General features: G+C 41.8%; 1 protein-coding gene and 1 long non-coding RNA gene across 2 annotated transcripts; both read right to left on the bottom strand.

The window, feature by feature from the left end:
• Positions 1 to 218: 218 nt before the first annotated feature.
• Positions 219 to 25474, bottom strand: LOC134222761 (uncharacterized). Its single transcript, XM_062701920.1, has 11 exons — positions 25006 to 25474; positions 24611 to 24951; positions 24021 to 24551; positions 23714 to 23962; positions 15685 to 16982; positions 14134 to 14754; positions 12771 to 13947; positions 2367 to 2550; positions 1988 to 2310; positions 684 to 1925; positions 219 to 622 (listed from the first exon to the last, which is right to left on the bottom strand). The coding sequence occupies exons 1-11, from the start codon at positions 25150 to 25152 to the stop codon at positions 469 to 471; spliced, it is 6267 nt and encodes a 2088-aa protein (XP_062557904.1). The 5' UTR covers positions 25153 to 25474; the 3' UTR covers positions 219 to 468.
• Positions 17869 to 18591, bottom strand: LOC134225785 (uncharacterized). Its single transcript, XR_009983323.1, has 2 exons — positions 18557 to 18591; positions 17869 to 18491 (listed from the first exon to the last, which is right to left on the bottom strand). It is a non-coding gene; the product is annotated as an uncharacterized LOC134225785 (long non-coding RNA).
• Positions 25475 to 26077: the final 603 nt, after the last annotated feature.

Raw genomic sequence — 26077 nt, 5'->3', positions numbered from 1 at the left:
TAGCCTGCCATGGAATAGAGAGGGAACTCAAGTGTTTGTTGTCCTTTGTGAGGGGGTTCTCGTATCACCAAAAATCCTCAACTGATTTACTTGTAATAAATTGCATTCGACGGGGAATCCTGTCTCATTGTTTGCTATTGAAAATTGGCCAGATCGGACTACCAGAAGTTATGGTCAAAATACGACATTATTTCAAACCAAAAACGCGTACAACAGTGTAGCTTACTTTACACTTATTCTGAACCGATTTGCCGGGGAATCTTTATTTTCTATTGAAAATTAGATAGATCGGACTATGGCTTTTAACAATGAAAAAAGTTTCTTAACTTCTAATGAATAATGTTGAAAATAGGTTTTATGTATTTTTTTTTCAATAATGGATCATGGATCATTTGTTGAAATGTAAGAGCATACTTGACACAGTTATACGTGCTATTTGTCCATCACCTTAGGCATTGATGAAACCTTCTAACTGCGACCATATCTCCGTACGTAGCCTTCTTGATGTACCTTCATATGTCTTTTCATATCATATCTTCTGAAAAACTCAAAGCCACAGACCTCACATTTGATCGTCTTTTCTTTGTTGTGAACCATTCGTTCATGTCGCCTAAGGCGGATCCTGTGAATAAAAAAAACAGACCAATGAGTTCTCACAAAACCATTTTTTAAACGTGACCTACCTTGAAGCAAACGATAAAGTGCATGTTGGACAATCAATCATTTTGGGTGAATGTACACTTCGCTTGTGTATCGACAAAACGTTCTGAGTTTTAAAATATTTGTGGGAAATGTCGCATTCAAATTTAGAAGCCTCGGAGTTGGCACTTGTCCCCGCTTCTCGGCATACCTCGCTAACTCGATCAATAATCTTTGCATGCTCCTCATTGGAATCCACCATCTCGGGTTCAATTTTTATACTCGTCGCTTCGAATAAGTCGTCGGCTCCAGGTTCAACATAAACATTGTCTGACGACTCCAAGATGGATTCTTGGCGATGGTCTGGATAAAGTTCACGATCATTCACTGGCTCATTTACATTCTGTGTGGCCTGGATTCGATGCTCAATATTCAGCTTCTCCCTTTTGTGCATCTTTTCCTTCTCTTCATTGGAATCTTCAATCTCGGGCTCAATTTTCATACTCGTCGCTTTGGAATCTCCCATCTCGGATTCAATTTTTATATTCGTCGCTTCGGATAAGTCGTCGGCTCCAGGCTCAACATAAACAACAACATAAACATTGTCTGACGACTCCGAGATGGATTCTCGACTTTGGTCGAAATGAAGTTCAAGATCATTCACTGGTTCATTTACCTTCTGTCTGGTCTGGATTCGTTGCTCAATATTCAACTTCTCCCTCTTGTGCATCTTTTCCTGCTCCTCATTGGAATCTTCCCTCTCGGGCTCAATTTTTATACTCGTCGCTTCGAATAAGTCGTCGGCTCCAGGTTCAACATAAACATTGTACGAAGATTCTGGGATGGATTCTTGACTTTGGTCGGGATGAAGTTCACGATCATTCACTGGCTCATTTACATTCTGTCTAGCCTGGATTTTATGCTCAATATTCAACTTCTCCCTCTTGTGCATCTTTTCATGTTCCTCTTTGGAATCCTCTATCTCGGGTTCAACTTTAATACTCGTCGCTTCGAATAATTCGTCGTCCCCAGGTTCAACATAAAGATTGTTTGACGACTCCAAGATGGGTTCTTGACCTTGGTCGTGATTTTTTTCACAATCATTAACTGGTTCATTTACCTTCTGTCTGGTTTGGAATCGATGCTTTATTTTCAACTTCTTCCTTCTGTGCAATTCCACGTGCCTTCTCAGCTGAATCGTTTCTAAGAAGGCAAATCCACAAATCACACAGAAATGCTTCCTTTCTCGCTCACTGTGTGTCTTAGTATGTTTTCTTAGAAGATGCCTACAATAATTATAGTCGATTCATTAAAAACTAATTCAAATATTCTCTGTAGCTATTCATACACTGCTGGAAAAATTTGACTACAAAGGCCGCATTGGAATACCGATGAAAAATGGTAGGTTTCATTGTGCAGTTCGAAGCCACGTTGAGACTGGAAAATTTTCCCACACTTCGAACAATTGTAGGCTAATTCGGAATCTTGTCGTAATTTCTTCTTAGCTCCAATACATCTCGATCGTTTCGAACCTATTATTTCCATATCAGCGCATTCGATTTCCAGTTCATTTTGAACTTTCAAGCAACGTAGTTGAAACTCCCGGAAATCAAATAACCGTGTCCGGCAATCGTCACAAACCATGAGAGATATATTGTCTTCTCGTGAAACCTAAAATTAGATGCTGTTTTATTTGAAAAACAATAATATCGAAGCAAGATTCATACCACAATCGAAAGAAACTTTGAAATCCATATGTTAAGTCCATCCTGTTGAAAAATGTTTTTTAAAGACTCCTTACTCATGCACAAACGACAAACCCAACGACGTGTTTCATTTATCGAGGCAGCCTCATTTTCCACTATTTTTGTGTCCATTGTCATATGCAAAGTTGCTGTATTCGATAGCGAATATCAACTTTTCTTATTGATATGCGATTACTCTGTTCACCGTGAAAAATCTGTAAGAATAGTGCTATCTAATGACTCAGCTCGAGCTTATTTGATGTAATAGCGCGGACCAGGCTCGGACTTACTCGAGAATTGTTGACAACAAAAAGCTTTCAAGCTACTCCGAGTTAGGTTCCTAATGAATGCTCACCAAGCACAAGAGAAATTAATTTGGTTTTTTATTTGTTTCTTGGGATTAATGCAAGTAAAAAATAACTTTACTTCCTTTGCGGAGTTGCGGCTTTTGTTTTGATGGTTATGATAATTTTGATTCCTTTGACAACACTCAAAATATCAAAGTTGACAAGTAACGTACACGAAATAAAGAAAAAGCTCATATTTATTTTCATACTTGAAAAATAAGCCCTTTTGATACACGGAACAAAGCATACACTGATTAATGAACAAAAATAATTAAGTGCTGTCTCAATTGGAGAATTAAACTGAAATTACACTTAAAAGTGACATTTCAATAATTATCGAATAACCCTGCTAGCAGAGCAAGATTACTTTTGACAGATATCGAATCATTTTCCATCTATGTCCTATTGGAATTGCTGGGTAGCACCCAATGTCGTTTATTTTATACAGGTCCGGTTGAGCGTGCCTTTTGTTCGTATTAGTAGCTCAAAAAGTGTAAACATTTCTGATCAGCTGATTGCTGACGTCAAACTCACACCAAATTTCATTCGTGAGGTGTGAGTTTGACGTCACCGTTCTTTTGTTTTCGGCACCCGAGCCACCGCCGTCGTCGTGCGAAACGAACACTGTTACTGATTCCGACATTTCATTAACACGTTTGCGCTCTCTCGCCCGAACCTGTATAAAATCCATAACATTGGGTAGCACCAGCCATTCTTATGACTGTGTGTTTTTTTTATTTTCGAACTGTCACTTTTAAGTTGAATTCCCCAAAGGAGACAGACCCTAAATATTGAAATATTTTGCATCCTAAAGAAAAAGTTTAATATTGCTTTTTGCATCAACACTTTTCGTTTCGCTGTTGAAAACATTGACATTTGTTTTCAGCGACTGCTTCCCCGATAGACCATTTGTATATGTTAAAAAACGAACAGTGGGTAATGTCTGTGACATAACCGCGAGGTGGACGTAGGACTTGACTTGACCATGCCTTTGAAGATGTATAATATATCCAAATCTCTCACGTCACCTAATTTGTATAAAAAATCGGCGATAACAGCCCAAACATTATTACACTGGATTCTGTTTTTACACGATTTACATTTTCTCAATTTTCCACTCATCCTAAATGGTAAACGTATATTAACTATCATGTGATTTTTCTTTGATTTATTCTGGATTTTTTGAAACATGTTGAGAAGAGTTTGGTGGCAAATTGAAGTCACACGATCAAAAATACGAGCGAAAAAAAATCGTGTAAAAACAAAATCCTGTGTATAACAATTTTCATGAGCAATGTTGGAAAAAAAATCTCAAAAAGAAAAGCTCTCAATCGATTTTTCATCTAATAATGGATTTTTTTGTGATTTATTTCATTACATGTCACAGTTCTTGTTATGCGGTTATGAAAAAATCTTGAAAATCTGCTATTCGCGTATAGCATTTTATCTGGAGTATTTTAGAATTTTTAAGAACTTTAGAATTTTTAAGAAAAAAGTGTATCAATGGCTCTCAGAAGAACCGTATGCTTTGAAAATAAACATTTTCTATGTCCATCTGTTGCGTCATGTTGTAGTTGATTGTAAAACTAATGTTGGGTGCTCCGGGTGGAGCGCGAAACCAAAGCTGTCTTCATGCAGTGTAGGTATGTGCCGACGTGTGTTGTTTCTCCAGATGGAACCAGCGGGATACGAACTGCCGACCGATGAACCGGTGACCAATTGCGAGCATTATCATTATCTTTCTTGGCCCTGATAAGGGCCGGAAATTAACTTTTTCATGGACAACTGGTTGACCGAAAGAGTTTCTTGTTCGAAACCAAAACACACTCAAAAGCATCGAAATTCTTTCTCTTGCTTTTCTTCAGCCTGTCTCGGATCGATACTGTGGCCGGCCGGCCTCGGCTCGACTCTGCTGCTGTTTCCGGTATCTGCTCTGCATTGCTGCGGTGTCGGGTCTGTGGGGTGGACTGCTTCTGGAACTTCTTCTACTGCTGTACTGATGGCTATGCTTCGGCTGATGTTGGCCTCGACTCTGCCGGGCCGAAAAAGTGGATAGTATGGAGATGCTTCCTTGCTAAAAGGCGTGAATGCTGTCGAATCGATATTACTGTTACTTGGCTTGTCCCGGTCAGAATGAAAGGAAAAAACGAACAGTGGGTAATGTCTGTGACATAACCGCTAAGTGGACGTAGGACTTGACTTGACCATGCCTTTATAATACATAATATGTCCAAATTTCCCACATCAACTATTTTGCATAAATAATCGGCGTTGCATACCATTCCTTGGCAAAATCTTCTCATCAAACCGACACAGAAATCAAATCTACCTCGAACAAGAATCATCAAAAACAATTCAGGAAGTATCTGTCCGGTCACGGAATATTAGCCTCGACAGTGGCAACCTTCCCACTGAAGGACTGCTTGAAATAAGCCACAAGTTGGCCCAGCAGGGGATGTAGGGCCTCCTAATCCGTGCGATAGCGACTGAAGGAGAACATTATTTTTAACTCTTAGAGCCTTGAAAAAGGCTGTTTGCTTCGGCTAAGTCCAAAAAGTAAGAAAACGATCTTTTTAAATAACCGCGAATATCTAGTGATGGTATGAAAAAGACTAAATGCTCTGAGAGCGAATGCACTTTTCTATTATACCTTTTTTTGAATCTTCTCTGCTTCCCAATTGGTGGGCCAATCAGCTAGTGTCTTGTATCCCGCTTCTTTGTCAGCCAAAGCGCCATCATCATCAACGCCTTCGTGAAGGGCTTCTTCTTTTTTACGCTTGTTTCTCGCTGCTGGCGTCTATTTCCTAACGGGACTTTTGCTAGATACAGGCCAATAAGCCGGGCAAACGAGCTTAGAATTGCAGTTCAGGTGGGAAGTACGTGTTCTTTTCTGACACAAGATTGTTAGTAGTAGATGGAAGGAAACACCCGGACATGGGATTTCGGGTGATAAGATTTAGAATTGGTACCATGGGACGATCATTCAGTCACGTTCGCTTTGTGTGCGGTCAGTATCAAACAATGTTTTTCTACATATTTTTTTATCAATGCCAAAAAATCCAACATTTGATGAAAAATCGATTGATAGTTTATTAATGCTTGAGCTGTTATCGGTGTTTTTTATCCAAATAAGATTATGTGAGAGATTTGGACATCTTATGAATCTTTAAATGCATGGTCAAGCGAAGTCCTTCGTCCACTTCGCGGTTAAATCATAAAAATTATCCACTGATAGTTTTGACGCTATTTATGAAAATCACGCATAAAATTTTATCTCTAGAATATTGGATTTGTCACCCAAGTACAATTTCTATCCCGAAGGGAATTGAAAGCATTGATATTGAACTCTATTATTGGCTCTCTGAAGAACCGTTTGTTTTTTGGACATACATGCTGCATCATGTGGCTTTTCTTCAGCCTGTCTCGGCTCAGCACCGATGCCGGCCGGTCTCGGCTCGACTCTGCTGCTGCTGCCGGTATCTGCTCAGCCTTGCTGCTTTGTCGGGTCTGTAGGGTGGACTGCTGATGTACTGGCTAGGTTTCGGCTGATGATGGTCGCTTCGATGGTGTCGAGCCGAAAAAGCGGTCGGTGCAGACTTCATTCCCTGCTAAAAGGTGTGAGTGCGAGTGCTGTTCAATCGATGATGCGGTTGCTTCGCTTGTCCCGGTCAGAATGAAAGGAAAAAATCGCGTTGCGCTATTTTATGGCTTCTCGGCAGACCCAGCGGCTGCTCATTCGTTGGTGTCTGCACCAATCAGAACGTGGTAATGGAATGATGCAAGAATTATGCGGTACCCATATTTATAGGTTCCCTTGATCTCAATGTTTTTCATTGAAAACAGTTTCATGCCTATTGGAACAAGTTTTTCGGGTCTTAACAAGCATGGACATGGAAGGCATACTTGAAATCTGTCGATTGAGGGGCTTACCGCAGAAATTCGTCCACTGAGACGAACGCTATTAACGTTTAAAATCTTTCAACACAGCGTAAAGCGGTCGATTTGAATATTTTGAAATGACACCCGGTATAGTAAAGAAGACGTAAGTCCTACGTCAATAGCTTTTGATTGAAGTATGCTAATTTGATACATAATTTACGTACAAGTACGAAAATACGTTAGACAAGAATAATCGAATTTAAAACAGAATGATGTTGTGTGAGGGGTTTTACGTTATGCTCAACCGTTGTGGTTGTTTTTAAAAAGAACTTCACAAAAAGGTTTTTCTTAACTATAGGGCGGGAATCGGGCTGCGAAATGGTGAGTTGACATCCGGGAAGGGGCGCCTAATATAGCTCTGGTCCTCACAAGTTCCAATACTCACGCTCCCACGGGTCTTCCGATGACAATTGACCGCCAGCTAAGGGTTGCGTAAGGAGGTGCGGCTCCAACAGCGTCTGTTCTGGCATCCAGCGGCTGAGTATGAAATGCTATTCCCCGGAAGCTATACCTAAGATGGCAGCCCCATCCCGGTGGATAGGGAACCTTGGGCCAACAACCTACTGTTCCCGAAACATCAATTTGTTCGAGAATCCGATAATGAAAGAATACGGACTGATTTTACGGCGACGACTCTTAGCGCGAAACAACGGACACGAATAGGAACATGGAACGTTTCAACCCTAGCCCAGCAGGGTAAATTGGCACAACTTGCCAATGAGGCACGCCGCATGAAGCTTGAGATCCTGGGACTGAGTGAAGTCCGTTGGCCAAACTTTGGAGAACACAGAACGCCGTCGGGACAAGTTCTGCTATACTCTGGTTTACGAGGTGAACACGCTCCCCGGCATCGCGGAGTTGGCTTCCTTCTAAGCGCTCAGGCACACTCTGCGCTAGTGAAGTGGGAACCTATAAGTGAAAGGATAATCGTTGCCAGATTTAGAACACGGGTCCATATCCTTACTATAATCCAATTTTATGCGCCAACCGATGCTGCCGATCTGCAAGACAAAGAGAACTTCTACAGCCAACTCAATGCCGTCGTAGATAGAATTCCGAAGGGTGATATCAAGATCTGTTTGGGCGACTTCAATGCGAAGATCGGATCCGACAACTCGAACCATGAGCGCATTATGGGACGCCACGGTCTCGGAGAAATGAGCGAAAACGGAGAGCTGTTCGCAGAATTTTGTGGTAATAACGACATGGTGATCGGGGAATCGCTCTCCCCTCATCGACTGGTTCACAAGGTCACGTGGGTCTCCCGTGACGGCTTTACAGAAAATCAAATCGACCACATCTACATCAGCCGAAAATGGAAACGGAGCCTTCTTGATGTACGGAATAAACGTAGTGCCGATATCGCGTCTGATCATCACCTCCTCAACGGCAAAATATGCCTGCGCATTGCGCGGATTCGTCGGCAGGAGGAAAGAGTTGGACGACGATTCAACACACGCCGACTGGAAGATGCCACGGTGAAACGGGTTTTCGTTGAAGAACTGGAGACGCGTGCTGCAGATATTCCGGAAGGTGGCAGCGTGGAAGACCAATGGACCGCCATCAAGAATGCCTTCATCGCCTCCAGCGAGAACAATCTGGGCGAACTGCGCACCCAGAGAAAACAATGGATCACCGATGAGACCTGGAGGAAGATAGAGGAGCGAAGAGAAGCCAAAGCCGCGATAGAGCGATCAAATACCAGAGGAGCCAAAGTCTTAGCCCGTCAACGATACTCGGCTCTTGAAAAGGAAGTAAAACGCTCATGTCGACGGGACAAGCGAGCGTGGGCAGACTCTCTGGCCGACGAAGGAGAGAGAGCCGCCGCAACCGGGGACATTCGCCTTCTCTACGATATCTCACGACGCTTAAGCGGGGCGAAGATGAATGCAATGATGCCTATGAAAGACGCGAAAGATCAGTTATTGACCGACCCAACTGACCAGCTGCAACGCTGTTTTGTAATATATTTCTTTAGATAGGCCGTGGCTTACTTACTTTGTCAGGGTCGTCTGCTATGGCTCCTTTGGGAAATTGGTCGGATAAGCTTCCCTTAAAAAAAACCAAGGTGAACAGTTCGAAAGAGTAGAGAGAAAAAGGAATGCGTTGAATAAATTTTAAACAAATCAGATAATTTAACTTAACATTATTTAATTATATTCTTAATTATCATACTTTTGGTACATTCTTAGGAATGGATGCGGAAAGGGATAAATGGGAGGGTATTACATATTACCAGTCCATCTGAAGATGAATGGAACCTTTAGGCGGTCCTTGGCACGATGACTTCCGAGTTAAGCGATGGCGGTGTCCTGAACACATGAACCTAGTGTCCGCTGTCATAGCTGGGAGGCTCGTCTTTGTTCTTTTGCTTTACCCACAAAAAGCCGCTTGTCGAAAACGTAATACACCAGCTGGCTTTTATTTGGCGGAGGGCAACTAACCGGACGAAGCGCAGCACACACGGTTCCGCCGAAAACGTGGCACCCTAGTCGGCTCTGTTCTTGCGAGGGGCGGTGAAGCAACCGGACGAATCAAAACGGTTCCTTGGTCACTATCACTGATCTGCCGAGCTTAATCACAACCGGCGGCTTCTTCTAGCGTTTCTTCACTCTCCCCGGCGGTTTCTTCTTCAGGGCACAACGGATGGGGCACTCTTGGTGATATGCTCACCCGCGAACAGCGATTTTCTGGCCCTTAATGAAAGGCGCACTTTTCCACTCAGTTGTCCTGGCACGGGTCAAATTTGTTCCCTAATGGAGGAGGAGAAACACCACTTATCAAATTTAAAACTTGTAATTGTCGCACTGTCGTTTACCTTCTGATCTTGGTTCCAGCGATGACAACCGGTTTTATGGGGTGCGCTCTCAGTGTGTGGGAGCGTGCACGGCAGTTAGGATTTACTGTGGCTTGATAATGACGGGTGCAGTGTTGATCGGGGAATTGGGGTGTTCAGGTGGATAAGGGTATCGATATTTATATATGTTTTATTTCAAGTTCAATTATTATTTTAGGTTCAGTTCAATTTATGCTTAGTTCTAATTTTAATTTCTTTTAAGTTAATTTACCATCATAGAGTTAAATAATTAATTATGTACAAAAATCATAAAGAGGACAAATGAAACCGAAATGAGAGGTTACATTCATCCCTCTCTCCATAATAAAAACCATTGGTTTTTTTTTTTTTCGGGGGAAGAATGGGAAAGGTTGTATGGATCTCTGCGGCCCTCCTCTTGTTGAATGTTGATTGATTTATTGGGATATTTTCTTGAGGAAAAGCACTGCCCATAAAATCACATAACATTCAATAATAGAGACTGTCCACAGAGAGGACTTATACGTGGCCCTCCTCTTGTTGAGCGTTCATTAAATTTTGCGAATTGATTTTTCCCTGAAGAGGAGCTCTGTTCCGCAAAATTGTTAAACATTCAATAATAGAGACTGTCCACTAAAAGGATGTCGATATAGGACTTAAGCGTGGCCCTCCTCTTGTTGAACGTTCTTCAATTTTGCGAAACGATTTTTCCATGAAGAGGAGCTCTGTTTCGAAAAATTGCTAAACATTTAACAATAGAGACTGTCCACTAAAAGGATTTCAATATAGGACTTAAGCGTGGCCCTCCTCTTGTTGAACGTTCTTCAATTTGGCGAAACGATTTTTCCATGAAGAGGAGCTCTGTTTCGCGAAATTGCTAAACATTTAACAATAGAGACTGTCCACTCAGGTCAGGTCAGGAGTTCTGGTTGTCGAACCTACAATCATATTTCCACCCAGGATAAACAAATCGCAGTAATTCTTTTTAGTTGTAAGAGTTTCGAATCTGGAAAAGTGATTTTTCTCTTGGAGAGAGCTCTTCTTTTCGAGATTTATATTCTCCGTCCAAGTTCGAAGAAATTACTGGGAGAGGTTAGTCTTCACAATTTTGGATCGATTTGAAGAAGTGAAACTGCGAACAAGGAATTGTCCCGTTTTCTGCTTCTTAAAATCGTAACAAAATAGTGGATGCTAGTTCTCATACAGTGGCTCTCTACCCCTGCTATTTCAGTTATAATTTGGAGCAATGATTGATCGCAAAGAATGGAGGCTCTTTTCCTTCAAATTACGTGAAATAACACCGCGAGCCTAACCATTGTACTTTCTGCATATCATGGGTGGACATAACGTGAAAAATACTGTGTTGTATCAGAATAGCGAATCAGAAAGTGATGTCCTTTGGTAATTTAGTGGTCGTCAGAATAAATACGTTGTGAAAATTCCCTTCACTTCTCAACCTTCAGAAATAATTATCCTTCATTTTTAACAACTTGATGACTTACTTCCAAATCTTAGTTTACTAATAGAAGAGAAAGAAACATGTGGTAATCTCATCATTCGCGTTTAATTATCGCCGAAAATCAATTCGGGAATAGAAGCTACTCATTCATTCACTCATTCATACCCCCACCATTCATTCCAATACTTTCATACATTCGCAACTCATTCAATAGTTGCTTGGCTCAAAAAAAGCTGGCACACCAAAACAACTGTTTCATTCATACCTACACACCTTTTTATTAAATAACGATTCTAGGGTACCCTTATAATAAATATGTTGGGGAAGTTAGCGATCTCGCATTAGATTTCCCGTTCACGAATTTAAATTTATCGAAAGAAATTCGCCACCTGGGGAGGCGTTACTAAATTTGTAAACATTCCCTTAGTCCGACCCTGGGATCTCTCTCAAAATGGTAAAAGGGAATAAGAAAAGAAGAACGTGAGGATGAGGAGGAAGAAATACAACCAACTAGCTTGGCTCTGACGACGACTCCGGCAATGCATCAATGACGGCATGTTTACAGGTAAGTGTACGGTAGAAATTAAAAACAACATTCGCTCTGACGAGGGCACCGACAAGGCATCAATGAAGGCATAATTACAGGTAAGTATACGGTCTTTGCAGTGGTTATTTGATCGGGAAATGTAAGGAGCAGCTTCAGTGGAAGACAGATGATCTTATAATCCCGTTGTTTTAGTGTCACCCGGGTTTTAAGTGAACGCCTGGCCATACTCCTAAATTTTTTCCACTTAGGTCTTCCAATTCATAGGAAGACGAGCCAATTTTGCCTTCACTTTACAGGGTAAATACTGCCGCCCAAGTTTGGCGTTGTAATTTTCGATTGCAGATGACTGCTTCATATTCTTTCGGTAGACGAGTTGTCCTACCGAAAAGGATTTCGCGAAAGTGCGGTTTCGCAAATTATAGCGATTCCGAGACACGTCATGAGATTTTTCCAGGTTCTTAAGAACGATTTCATGAATCTTGGAAAACAATTGCTTACGTCGTTCCTCTCTTTCTTCCACAGATAGCTCTTCGCCGTGACGAGAAAGACGATGATCAGACCCCTGTTCCGCTAGCTCGTGTCCGTGGGTGATAAAGTACGGAGTAAATCCAGTGGTCGAATGGACACTGGTATTTAACATCAGCTCTATCTCCGGGATCTTCGTATCCCATACGCGTTGGTCTTGCTGGACGTACGTGCGTATTGCCGCATTTATTGTCCTGTTAACACGTTCGACTGGATTTGATTGGGAATGATATCGGGAGTTCAGCCAGTGTGTGATTTTGAAGTTCTCTAGAAGTCCTTTGAACTCCTTCGATACGAATGGGCTGCCATTGTCTGTGATGATGATTTCAGGGACAGAATTCTTATAGAACCACTGGTTCTTTAAAATCACACACATGGCTGAACTCTCGAGCTTCTTCACAGGATGAATAATCACCCACTTGGAGAAATAGTCGCATATGACTAGAATGTGTTGGTTTCCCATTCGGCTACGTGGCAGAGGACCCACAAAATCCATTGAAATGATCTGCCACGGCCGGGATGCACATCGCATCTTACCCATTTCTGGAGTAGTCTGGACATATGAGGGCTTGACCTCCTTGCAGGTGCGGCAAGCCTGTATGTAGGCTCGAATGTCCTTTGCCATTTTAGGCCAGTAATAGCGCTGGTTGATTCGAGCTAGGGTTTTATCGAATCCTGGATGAAACTGGTCATCATGAGCTTTTTCAACGCATCGGGAACTTCGTCGGTAGAAAGAACTTCCTTCCACTCAAACCGAGAGTCGTACGGTACATTTTTGGCAGTTATAAATTTGTACAATCTGCCGTTCTCGACCTTGAAATCGACAAAATCGTCTGGGCGACTGTTGACCTTTTCCATAAGAGAAGTGTACCACGCTGAGGCTGCCGAAGCTTGGACTACAGCAATACTTCGTGACAGTGCATCCGGTACGACATTTTCTTTGCCCTTTCGATGAACCACTGTCATGTCGAATTGCTGAAAGTCCAAGCTCCACCGGCTACAACGGGAACCAACTTTCCATTTAGTCTTAAGGATGTGAGTCAGCGCCGACGAGTCTGTCACCAGGGTGAAGTGATAGCCCTCAATGTATCCTCGAAACGCTTCAATTGAGAGAAGAGCTGCAAGGGCTTCTTTCTCTGCAGCGTGGTAGTTTTTTTGTGGGGTGGTGAGCTTCCGGGAAAAATAAGATATGACCCGTTCACCATCCTCTTGCTGCTGAGTTAGTACCCCAGCCACAGCTACATCGCTCGCATCTGTCTGAATGACAAACTCACGAGAAAAATCGGGGCTTCCCAGAATCGGTGCCGAGATGAGCTTCGCCTTTATGCCACAGAATGCTCCCTCTGCGGCCTCGTTCCAGCCGATGACCTTGGTGTTAGTTTTCAGGAGATCCGACAGAGGCCCGCAGGTCTCACTGAAGTTTGGGATGAACCGCCGATAATAATTCACCATCCCTAGGAATCTCCTTAGTTTGGTAATCGTGTTCGGCCTTTCATATTCGACAATCGGCCGGATTTTGTCCGGATTTCCACGAAGACCTTCTGAACTGAGGAGATATCCTAAGAAGGGAATTTCCGGTACCCCAAACTGAGACTTTTCGAGGTTAATCATGAGGTTGGCTTTGTTCAGTCTGCGCGCAATTTCGCGAAGTAACTGGACGTGATGCTCGAATGTCTCCGTTACCAAGACTATGTCGTCAAGGTAAACGAAGACATACGGTTCCAATACACCGTGGCCAAGAACCTGGTCCATCAGTCGAGCCAGGGTGGCAGGGCTGTTAACCAGGCCAAAAGGCATTCTGGTGTATTGGAACAACCCCTTACCTTGCACGCTAAAGGCAGTGTACCTTCGCGAGGACTTCTCCAATGGTACTTGAAGGAAAGCCTCTGACAAATCGATTGTCGATAGGTACTTCGCCTTTGGTAGCTGGCCTAATATTCGACACGGGTGCGGTAGGGGTAAGCATCACGAACAGTTCGTTCATTAATTTTGCGCGCATCTAAACAAAGCCGAACCTTATGGTTTTACAACTGGTACGCAGTTTAGTGACCAGTCAGAGTTGCTAGGCTCGATAATGCCTGCGTTAAGCAGCCTTTGCAACTCCTCTGCCACCAAACCTTGCGTTTTAGGAGACATTACGTACGGAAACTGTCTAACTGGAGGCTTTTTCCGCCATTCTTCGGAAATTTCTATTTTATGCTCCGCCAGTGGTGTGGTAGAAAGTCTCCCTGGGCAAGCTGGTATGAACAACTGTTTGATCGCTTCTATCGTCCGCTGCTCAGACGCTGTCAGCACAGATGCTGAAGGTAATGGCTTAGGACTTTCGTTCTCTCTATCATCCTCAACTATAGCGCAATCGGTAATGGTCGGCTGGATGTGGAAAGTTTTCCAGAAGTCCATGCCGCAAATACAGTTGATCGCTAGATTGGGGATGACCAGAGTCGGAACTACCTTTGTAATGCCGTTCCATGTAAACGGCAAGAAAACTTGTCCACGCACACTGAGCGTTTCACCACTGGCCGTGCGCAAGTTTAGAGGATTTCGAAGCTGAAATATTCGCTTCGGTTTGAGGGCGTGGTAAATCGAATCATTGATTAGTGTAAGGTTACTTCCACTGTCAAGGAGGGCACGGAACTTTACTCCATACACCTTTACGGACGTATATGGACGATTATCATTAGGGAGCGGATATGAAATACTATACGAAACCGGAGCTCTCGGATAAAGAGTTTCCGCAGCTGGTTCGAAGTATGGAGAAAGGTTTACGCCTGAGAGTTTGGATTCAGCGAGCGGCGGTTTTGGCTCGCTGCTAAGGCGTTTTTTATGCAGAATGGGCAATTATTCGACGGATAACCCCGGAAACCACAATTCTCACAAAGAACTCCTTTAGGAAGTATGCATCGATCCATCTGATGTCCAAACTTGCCACAATTGAAACAATGACGCCGGGACAGCGGTTGATGAAACTCGATCATTTCTTCCAACGTGGTGAGGGTACGCGCGGAGCCACGAGAAGGAGTAGCTCCGAACTGGGAACTTCTTTGATTCAGCTGGGATTGAGCAGGCTTTGGCTTGACATTGTTCCTGGGTGACGGCTGTTGCAACGAAGATGGTTGACTTTGACTATCCTTAGATAAGTCTTTTTTTGGCTTAGTGTTGGGTTCAGAATTCTCAACAACGTTCACTGACTTCTCTGATCCAAAACCTTTTGGTAAACCGAGAAGTTTACCGCATCTATCTTCTGACCTGCGGATACTAAAGTCGGAAGATCAGCTATGGGAAGGAAATTCAGTTGCTTCTTGTAATCTATCCGCATGTTCTGCAACAGAATTTGCACTTTTCTAAATCTGGCAGCGGAGTGCTCATGGTTCCGAAGAGCTCCTCCATGCTGTGGTAATACTGTAGAAAAGTTTCGTTTCGAGACTGACGGCGCTGATATACTTTCATTTTTATCAGCGTGTCTAGATCAGGATGCATGAAAGTTTTCCTAAGCTCTAGAACCAAATGCTGCCAACTCCCCAAACGACCTGAAGTGCGCATGGTCATGTACCATTGTAAAGCAGGCCCTTTGAAAAGGTGGATAGCCGATTCAAATAGCTCAACATCCGAAACGTGCTCAGCAACAGCCATAGCATGAACCATTCCTAAGAATTGGTTTAATTTCAAACCTTGATCCTCTCCATCGTACTTGGAGATTGTCCACTTGGATACAGGTAGGCTATGGCGCACCTGATTACCTGGCAGGATTGGATTAAAAGTGGCAAACGAAGGATTCGCGTATGAGTTTGAACTCGGACCTGAGGTTCCTGTGCACGGATTGGACGACTGTCCATAATTGATTACAGGATTTGCAACCCAGGGATTGGAAATCGTTGCGTTGCTAAACGCTGAGGCACTTTGCCAAGGGGTTGTGACTGGCACACTTCCGATTGTTGGGATTCCTTGCCACGGATTGACAGTACTTGTAGTATTCAAAGGCGGGGCTCCAGTGTTCTGAAGGTGATGCTGCCACGAAGAAGACCACTGGGGCTGCGGGGTGGGATAACATTGAGGAAGCGAGAAAGTGACATTAGTGGCTGGCCTTAAAGCCCCAATAGAAGAACTATGACTGCTTGGGATCTGCGAGTGTACTAAAGAAACTGAGTGCGGAAGCTGATTAGAAAAACCAGGAAACTCGTGTCGTGCATTAGCCATCGACTGTTGGATTCCACTCGGAACCACAGATTCATTCTGTTGCGACTGTTTTTCGCGCGGCTGATCTCTGCTAGCCAGCTCCGCTTCAAGCTCTTTGACACGAGCTAGTAAAGAACGCACGAAATCACTACTTTCAAACTGCGAGCTCGAAGGAACATTCTCCAGATGTCTGGCTTCTACTTCTGACACTCCTGTACCTGTCGCTATGTTTTGCGAAGGTTGGACTGAGCAATCTCCATCAGAGCGGAACAGATCTACCAGAGTATGATCTTCCAAATTATTACGATTAACCGTTTCGGATACCACAGGGCCAGCATAGTAGTACTTCGTTAACAGCTTAACAACGTCAATAAGCATCGCTTTCAAAAGCTTTCTGCTTCCTGAATTCCCAACATTATTTACCAAAAGGATAATTCGATGCCCAAAATGCAAAAGTTTTGTTTGACCTCTTACTTTCAAATTCTTATCATTTTGCTGGAGACCCGCAGAAATCTCGTCGTAATATCGTCGGCATGACTGAATGGTTTCTTCCCAATTTACCTCAAGCTGCGCTTCTACTAACTTATTGTGGTCCCGTTCACTCTTCAAAAGATCCCGAAGGCATCTTCGCCTCCTCGAGTATGTGGGGTCATCTCGAATTACTATCGAGCGAATGTCTAATTCAAATTCCAATTCATCGGAAGCTAAATGATCTACCCTCAAGCTGTGGTACCCTTCAAGAATCTTTTCGGATGCTTGTGTGTATTCTCCAAGTGCTTCCGCCATTTCTCTTCTGTGGGTGTCCAAATTTATGGAAAAAACAAGAAAATGTAAAAAAAAAATACCAAATGAAAGTAAATTTAAACTTAAATCAAATTAACGAACAACTTTTTACAATTCCATAGAAATAAAATATACAAAAACGCCGAAGCTTAAGAAAAATATACAGCAAAAGTGGCTATTAAGTATCCATCCACGTGTGCATAATTCTGGGAAGACTGCACGCTTGAGCGCCAATTAAATCCGAACTAATCTAAATAATGATAACGGTACATATCGAGAAAAAAAAGAAACATAATTAACAGGAAAATGCGAAAAATATTATAATCTATCAAAATTCAATGTTTTAAAACTAAAAAAAGAAATAATTTATGAAAAAAATTGACTTTTGAACCACAGTGTAAATTTCAAATGAAAGTTTATTACTAAATGTTCATTAATCTCTACTAATTAAACTAATTATATAAAAGCATTATCAAGAACAAAAGGTTAAATTTCTGACGATAATTAGAAAGAAAAATCAATTGAATTTAGCATTTATCATCATCCGAACAATTCCAAGAGTATTCACTTTCACTGATGCCAATACTATTCTGATCACAACCCATTCACGATTGAAAAGAACAATTGGGAGAAAGGATACCAATTCCTCCCGGAGCACAATTGAAAAGGATTCCACTTTTGAGTCAAAATGGAAGCCTTTTCTTTAGTTTTGCGTTGAGCGCCATTTGTAATATATTTCTTTAGATAGGCCGTGGCTTACTTACTTTGTCAGGGTCGTCTGCTATGGCTCCTTTGGGAAATTGGTCGGATAAGCTTCCCTTTAAAAAACCAAGGTGAACAGTTCGAAAGAGTAGAGAGAAAAAGGAATGCGTTGAATAAATTTTAAACAAATCAGATAATTTAACTTAACATTATTTAATTATATTCTTAATTATCATACTTTTGGTACATTCTTAGGAATGGATGCGGAAAGGGATAAATGGGAGGGTATTACATATTACCAGTCCATCTGAAGATGAATGGAACCTTTAGGCGGTCCTTGGCACGATGACTTCCGAGTTAAGCGATGGCGGTGTCCTGAACACATGAACCTAGTGTCCGCTGTCATAGCTGGGAGGCTCGTCTTTGTTCTTTTGCTTTACCCACAAAAGCCGCTTGTCGAAAACGTAATACACCAGCTGGCTTTTATTTGGCGGAGGGCAACTAACCGGACGAAGCGCAGCACACACGGTTCCGCCGAAAACGTGGCACCCTAGTCGGCTCTGTTCTTGCGAGGGGGCGGTGAAGCAACCGGACGAATCAAAAACGGTTCCTTGGTCACTATCACTGATCTGCCGAGCTTAATCACAACCGGCGGCTTCTTCTAGCGTTTCTTCACTCTCCCCGGCGGTTTCTTCTTCAGGGCACAACGGATGGGGCACTCTTGGTGATATGCTCACCCGCGAACAGCGATTTTCTGGCCCTTAATGAAAGGCGCACTTTTCCACTCAGTTGTCCTGGCACGGGTCAAATTTGTTCCCTAATGGAGGAGGAGAAACACCACTTATCAAATTTAAAACTTGTAATTGTCGCACTGTCGTTTACCTTCTGATCTTGGTTCCAGCGATGACAACCGGTTTTATGGGTGCGCTCTCAGTGTGGGAGCGTGCACGGCAGTTAGGATTTACTGTGGCTTGATAATGACGGGTGCAGTGTTGATCGGGGAATTGGGGTGTTCAGGTGGATAAGGGTATCGATATTTATATATGTTTTATTTCAAGTTCAATTATTATTTTAGGTTCAGTTCAATTTATGCTTAGTTCTAATTTTAATTTCTTTTAAGTTAATTTACCATCATAGAGTTAAATAATTAATTATGTACAAAAATCATAAAGAGGACAAATGAAACCGAAATGAGAGGTTACAGTTTCGAGCACTTCGAACAACTTTTTCAAGTGCCAGCCAGGCTATCACCACCTCGGCATGATCTGCCTAGAATCCGACGTATAACACGCGTCAATACCGAAGCTCCATCACTGCTAGATATTCAAACAGCCATCCAAAGCATGAAATCGAATAAAGCCCCAGGGGTCGACCGCATATCAGCCGAGATGCTCAAAGCTGACCCCATGACATCCGCTCAACTACTGCATCGTTTATTTCGTAATATCTGGGACACCGCAACTTTCCCGGTCGACTGGATGCAAGTTATCTTAGTGAAGGTGCCCAAAAAAGGTGACCTGACTGTATGCGATAACTGGCGAGGCATTATGTTGCTGTGTACCGTTCTCAAAGTTCTGTGCAAAATTATCCTAGCCCGGATTCAGGAGAAGATCGATGCGACTCTCCGGCGGCAGCAAGCCAGATTCCGTGCCGGAAGATCCTGTGTGGACCAAATTGTCACGCTCCGCATCATTCTTGAGCAGGTCAACGAATTCCAAGAGTCCCTTTAATTGGTATTCATTGACTACGAAAACGAAAAAGCTTTCGACCGTCTCAATAACGAGAATATGTGGGGCGCCCTGAGACGCAAGGGGGTTCCTGAGAAAATTATCGGCCTCATCGAAGCACAGTACGAGGCCTTTTCGTGTAGAGTGCTGTACAATGGGGTGCTGTCCGACCCTATCCGGGTCGTAGCTGGTGTGAGGCAAGGATTCTATCACCGTTACTGTTCCTCATCGTAATCGATGAGATTCTGGTAGATGCGATTGACCGTGAGCCAAACCGCGGGCTGTTATGGCAGCCTATAACCATGGAGCACCTAAACGACTTCGAATTGGCTGATGACGTTGCACTCCTCGCGCAACGGCGCTCTTATATGCAGAGAAAGCTCAACGACCTTGCCGAGCGCTCCTCCTCGGCAGGTTTAGTCATCAACGTCAACTAAACCAAATCGTTGGATGTAAACACTGTGAGTCCTTCCAGTTTCACAGTAGCCGGGCAACCAGTGGAGAATGTTGAAAGCTTCCAATATATTGGTAGCCAAATGGCGTCAGACGGCGGTACCAAGATCGACATAGGCGCGCGGATCAAGAAAGCAAGGGCTGCCTTTGCGAGTTTAAGAAATATCTGGAAAAACAGGCAGATAAGTGAACGCACCAAAATACGAATTTTCAACTCTAACGTGAAATCTGTGCTGTTATACGCTAGCGAAACATGGTGTGTATCAGTGGAGAACACTCAACGGCTGCAGATGCCTGCGGTATATAATTCGGGCCTGGTGGCCTCACAACTGGATCTCAAACAACGAGCTCCATCGTCGTTGTCACCAGAGGCCGATAGCAACAGAAATTCGGGATCGGAAGTGATGCTGGGTCGGCCACACTCTACGTAGGGGCGGAAACGAAATCTGTAAACAAGCATTAGACTGGAACCCAGCGGGACATCGCAGCAGAGGCAGACCCAGAGGCTCATGGCGGCGAAGCCTCAATAAAGAAATAAAAGAAGTCGACCGATCTATCCTGGTAACAGGTTAAAGCGATAGCCGGGCAACGTTCAGGATGGAGATCTTTAAAGTCGGCCCTTTGCACCACCAGAGGTGTACAGGATCCATATGTAAGTAAGGGCGGGAATCAAACCGACCCTCTATCACACGGCCACGAAGCCCACAATTAATCCGATGATGCAAGATAGCATTTTTACGTGATACCCTATTAAATGAAAATTAGATTAGTATACTTTGACATCAAGATACTCTTCATCATGTTTTGGAGCTCATAATCTGAACAGGTTATAAAATGTCCTGAGTTGACCGTGATAGGTATGTGGAGGTACGGAACTGTAGTGTTCAAGTCGAGGCATCGAAGTAGACTAAGTGTCTCGTACACGGAGATTTGAGATTACACATTTTATGTTTCAAAATCACCCACCTTCAATAGCTATATGAAGCTGTCAAAAAGGTGGGTGATTTTAAATTACAAGAAATGTGTTAAAAGCACCCACCTTGGACTTGCGTTATGTAGTCCCGAATGTGGGTATTTTCACCATATTATGACTGAAAATAAAATTTGAAATTTTGATCAAAGTCAAGACATTGCCGCAGCATATCAAGTGCATTTTGCTACAACTTCTACAATTTCGTAAGCTTTCATGAAAATCTAATAAGTACTATTGATAAATACTATAAATAGTCTACGGGTAAACCTTTTCTAAATATATATTGTACTATTTCTATGAGAATTTTCTTTTTTTGAAGGATCTCTGGATGGATATTCGTCATGGAGGAAACAAGGAAGCGCATATTCTTTCTAAGCATTCTGCCCTTGTCCTGTAGTCCTGCGAATGGCAATGTGACTCCTTTCAAATGGGTACAGGTTATCGTGTTCCGCCGCTGAGAGCAATCAAAGGAACTCCAAGGCACAACTTTATCTTTTGAACCAAAATCTTTTCTAAGTATTTTGTATTGTAATTGATAAAATGTTGAGGAAAAATTTAAAAATGTTTGGATAAATAGATAATATCATATTATGTTTTGTCGTTAGTTTCAGCTTTTATTTTATAATTATTTATTTTTTCGAAGTTTTTTTCTTTTCATATGGGTACTTTTCACCCATCTACTGAATTTTCAGTTTTCAGAAGGTGGGTAAAAATATACATCCATTTTGACGTACAAGTCGTCTACCCACTTATGAGTACAGCTGCTCTACCCACCTTGTGGGTTAGTCCACTTATCTTAAAGGTGGGTGGAAAAAACACGCACTTCAGAGTAGTTCTAATCCTCCGTGTATATTCGACGGATCGCTAAAGCCCTTCAGCTTTATTTTCGATCGTCATTACATACATATAGGGGTGTACATCTACGATATAAAAAATAAGCACAGGGTAGGGTAGCGGTAACCAAGATGGTGCGATGGAGGCACTGCAAGAGATGTGTAATTTTGCCAGAAAAATCATATGGAAGCACTAACATTTTCTTTCATTTCGTGAATATTTCTACTCTGAAAAATGAATTGATTAATCAGAAAACGCGAAAATCTTACTCTCTCCCTATGCTGGCCTTGCACTTTTTTCGCTAACGACACTTTTTTCGACGTTCTTGTGCCGACCACCAGATGTCGAAATGATCGATGAGCTTTACTCGAATTCGCCTACGTATTTTTATAAAAAAAAGTAATGCTACATTTTGACAGGGCAAGTGAATTGAACAACTCAGTTGAATTCAATTGACTTGCCAAAAGTTGAACATGTTCAACTTTCTTTTCGTTCAAGTGAATTGAATTAAGGTGTTTACACGTTCAATTCGCGTTCGATTAAAGCAACTTGCTCAATTCACTTGCCTTGTCTAAACGTAGCATGAATGTCTAAGAAAGTGTCGGAGTCATAAGTCCTATTAGTAGACCGGCGATCTGTCCGACTTCTCCAAATGAATAAAGTGTGCGAATTACTGTTGTATGTCTCTCGAAGTAAATACAGTAGACGTTCGATAACTGCAAGTCATTTAACTGCAATGCTTTTTAATTGCAATTCGATAGTTGCAACAGTTTTGCAGTTATCGGACCGCTAAACTTCAAACTGATGTCAGACTTAATGACAGCTGCATTGGGATGCACATTTAGATGCACTTTTATTGCATCTGACGTCGATTTACAACCGTTTGACGTCTAGAATGCGTTGCAGTTATCGAACGGCATTCGTTAACTGCAAAGTAAACATTTTGCAGCTATCGAACGGCTACTGTAATCCCATGAAAACAAAGTAAACTTAATTACAATGTCTTGATTTTAAAATTTAACTGCACGGAGATTTGAGATTACACATTTTATGTTTCAAAATCACCCACCTTGAATAGCTATATGAAGCTGTCAAAAAGGTGGGTGATTTTAAATTTACGAAAATGTGTTAAAAGCACCCACCTTGGACTTGCGTTATGTAGTCCCGAATGTGGGTATTTTTCACCATATTATGACTGAAAATAAAATTTGAAATTTTGATCAAAGTCAAGACATTGCCGCAGCATATCAAGTGCATTTTTGCTACAACTTCTACAATTTCGTAAGCTTTCGCGAAAATCTAATAAGTACTATTGATAAATACTATAAATAGTCTACGGGTAAACCTTTTCTAAATATATATTGTACTATTTCTATGAGAATTTTCTTTTTTTGAAGGATCTCTGGATGGATATTCGTCATGGAGGAAACAAGGAAGCGCATATTCTTTCTAAGCATTCTGCCCTTGTCCTGTAGTCCTGCGAATGGCAATGTGACTCCTTTCAAATGGGTGCAGGTTATCGTGTTCCGCCGCTGAGAGCAATCAAAGGAACTCCAAGGCACAACTTTATCTTTTGAACCAAAATCTTTTCTAAGTATTTTGTATTGTAATTGATAAAATGTTGAGGAAAAATTTAAAAAATGTTTGGATAAATAGATAATATCATATTATGTTTTGTCGTTAGTTTCCAGCTTTTTATTTTATAATTATTTATTTTTTCGAAGTTTTTTCTTTTCATATGGGTACTTTTCACCCATCTACTGAATTTTTAGTTTTCAGAAGGTGGGTAAAAAATATACATCCATTTTGACGTACAAGTCGTCTACCCATTTATGAGTACAGCTGCTCTACCCACCTTGTGGGTTAGTCCACTTATCTTAAAGGTGGGTGAAAAAACACCCACTTCAGAGTAGTTCTAATCCTCCGTGTGTGTATCAATTTGTACATACATGATATTTGAAAATTACATCAAATAAGTTTGTTTTTTCATCAATATCTAGTTTACATATCGTTAAACTTGCATTACTACCTAGTTGCTGTTTAGTAGGTTACACTTCCTGTTTGATGAAAATCGATCCCGGAACAGCATCCAATGATTCCATATCATGCTTTCGTTCATCGCCATCGGTTTGCTTTTGCGGCAGCTTCCATTTCCGTCCTTGTTTCCGAACGTATCCTTTCACGTGTACCTTCATGTGTCTGGTCAAGTTAAATCTGGTAACAAACTCAGCACCACACTCAGCGCAAGCATGTTTTCTTTCGGCCTTGTGAACCATGTGATTGTGATGTGTAAGACGGGACCTAAAATAAATCAGTGTTCTTTAGTTTACAACGCCATATTTGTGTGCCAAAGACATACGACGAAGGAAATGTTTGGTAGCACTTGGAACATTCAATCGACTTCGGAAAATGAATGGTATACTTATGAGCCGATAAAATTTTCTTAGATTTATAGGTCTTGTGGCAAATGTCGCATTCAATCCCAGCTGAACTTGGTTGATTTTTTGGTTTCGCCGCTCGATGATTCGCACTGTCCATTTCAAAATTCGCTTCTTGCTCTTCGAACGAATCATTGGGTTCAATTTTTACATCTTCCACCTCGAATATATCGTTGGCTCCTGGAACACTGTTACTGGTTTCTGGTTCATTGAAATTGTACTCAGTTCGATCCCCACAACTATTGGCTCCTTCATAATTATTTGCTGGTACATCATTTTGTTGTCCATGCTGTCTTTGGCTGATTAAAACCTCAATTTTCATTTGCTTCTTCTTGTGCACTGCCATATGGTTTTTCAAATGAGGTTTTCGATAAAAAGCGTACCCGCAGATCGTACATGCATGTTTTCTTTCTCGCTTACCGTGCGTTTGAAGGTGCGTTCTTAGAAGATGTCTGAATTGAAAAAAGTGTTAAGAATTTATTAAAAAGAAACAATTTTTAAAGAGCCTTACATTGCCGGGTAAAGTTCATCACAAATCTCGCATTTGAACACCATAGAAGTATGATAAGTGTCATTGTGCATGGTAAATCCACGTTTCGTTTTAAAAGTTTTCTCACACTTACAACATTTAAAGAGGGAGTTTTCCATGTCTTCTGAATTTTCATTCGATTCTCCCTTGATCGTTACAAATCTCTTTGCAATGCTTTGTGTTCCTTTATTTCCATCGTCAGCTGACTTCTTCTCCAGCGCACTCTGAACTTTGAGACAGCTTAGTTGGTACTCTCGGAAATCATGTATTCGTTGGCGGCAGCCTACGCATATCAAGTGACCAATTCCGTCACTCTGAGAAATCTAAAATACGGTGTTGTTAAATCAGACGAAAGCCGTCAGCGAATGTGTTCTTACCACAACCGAAAGGAATTTAGAAATCCATATATTAAGACTGTCCTGTTCGAAAATGTCATCTAGTGAATCTTCACTCAAGCACAAGCGGCACATGGGTTGATCTGTTCCATCCGAAGCTGCTTTGTTTTCTAATATATTTGAATCCATTTTCTAGTGATTTAGTTTTAAAATAAAGCTTATTTCATTCGATTTCCGGTAAGTTATTTGTTTACCAATAAACTTCTCAACCGACTACACTGATTATACTTTTTTCTGATCTTTCTGACAGCCCACGAGGTACACGCGAAACACTTATTACTTAATATTTATTTTTTAACACGTATCCACACGGAAATTTAAACAGCTAACAAACTAGTTTTCTGAACGTTGCGTTGTCAAAGCAAAGAAAAGCAAACAAGTTAGGATCAGGTAGATTATGCTCACCATTACAGCTATACAATAATGTTTCTTTCCTTCTTCTCCACTGATGATGTCAACCTAGATTCTAGACATGTTTGTTGAATGCAGCACATTGGAAATCTACCTCCAACCGTTTTGTTACTTTTTGATTTTTGTACCCGAATGCAAATTTTCCTGCCCGAATGTCTGATGACGTTTGTATCAGCAGCAGCTGAAGCGAAGCGCAGCAAAGTGCAAGCGTCGCAAACTATTATATTGGTTTGCATCAAAATAGATTTTTGGTTGCTTTATGTATCACCAAACAAAATAAAAGGTTGATTTAACCTTAATTTTGCTTGAATCAACATAACATTTGAGTTCCAAACAAACAACACTTCAGCACAACACAACAACAGCTACGGGGGGCAATCACAAATACAATTTCTGCGAATGCCACGAATCACGCATAAAAGTTTTGAATTTCCGTGCAAAGTTGATGGCGGGGAATTATAATATGATCCCATATTCGCCGGGTAAAAATATTTTTTTTTCTTTATTTGAGTGATTTTTAAGTAAAGTACAAAGTTCATCACTATGGTAAAAATATTACAAACGCTCAGAATCCGCAATCATTTGCCGAAACTTATTTATTTGCCAAACTACCTTATTTGCTGAAACGTATTTAAAGCCTGGA

Source organism: Armigeres subalbatus, chromosome 3 (assembly GCF_024139115.2).
Source record: "Armigeres subalbatus isolate Guangzhou_Male chromosome 3, GZ_Asu_2, whole genome shotgun sequence".
NCBI lineage: Eukaryota > Metazoa > Arthropoda > Insecta > Diptera > Culicidae > Armigeres > Armigeres subalbatus.
Note: the sequence above shows the minus strand (reverse complement) of the source record. Positions and strands in the feature narration are given on the sequence as shown.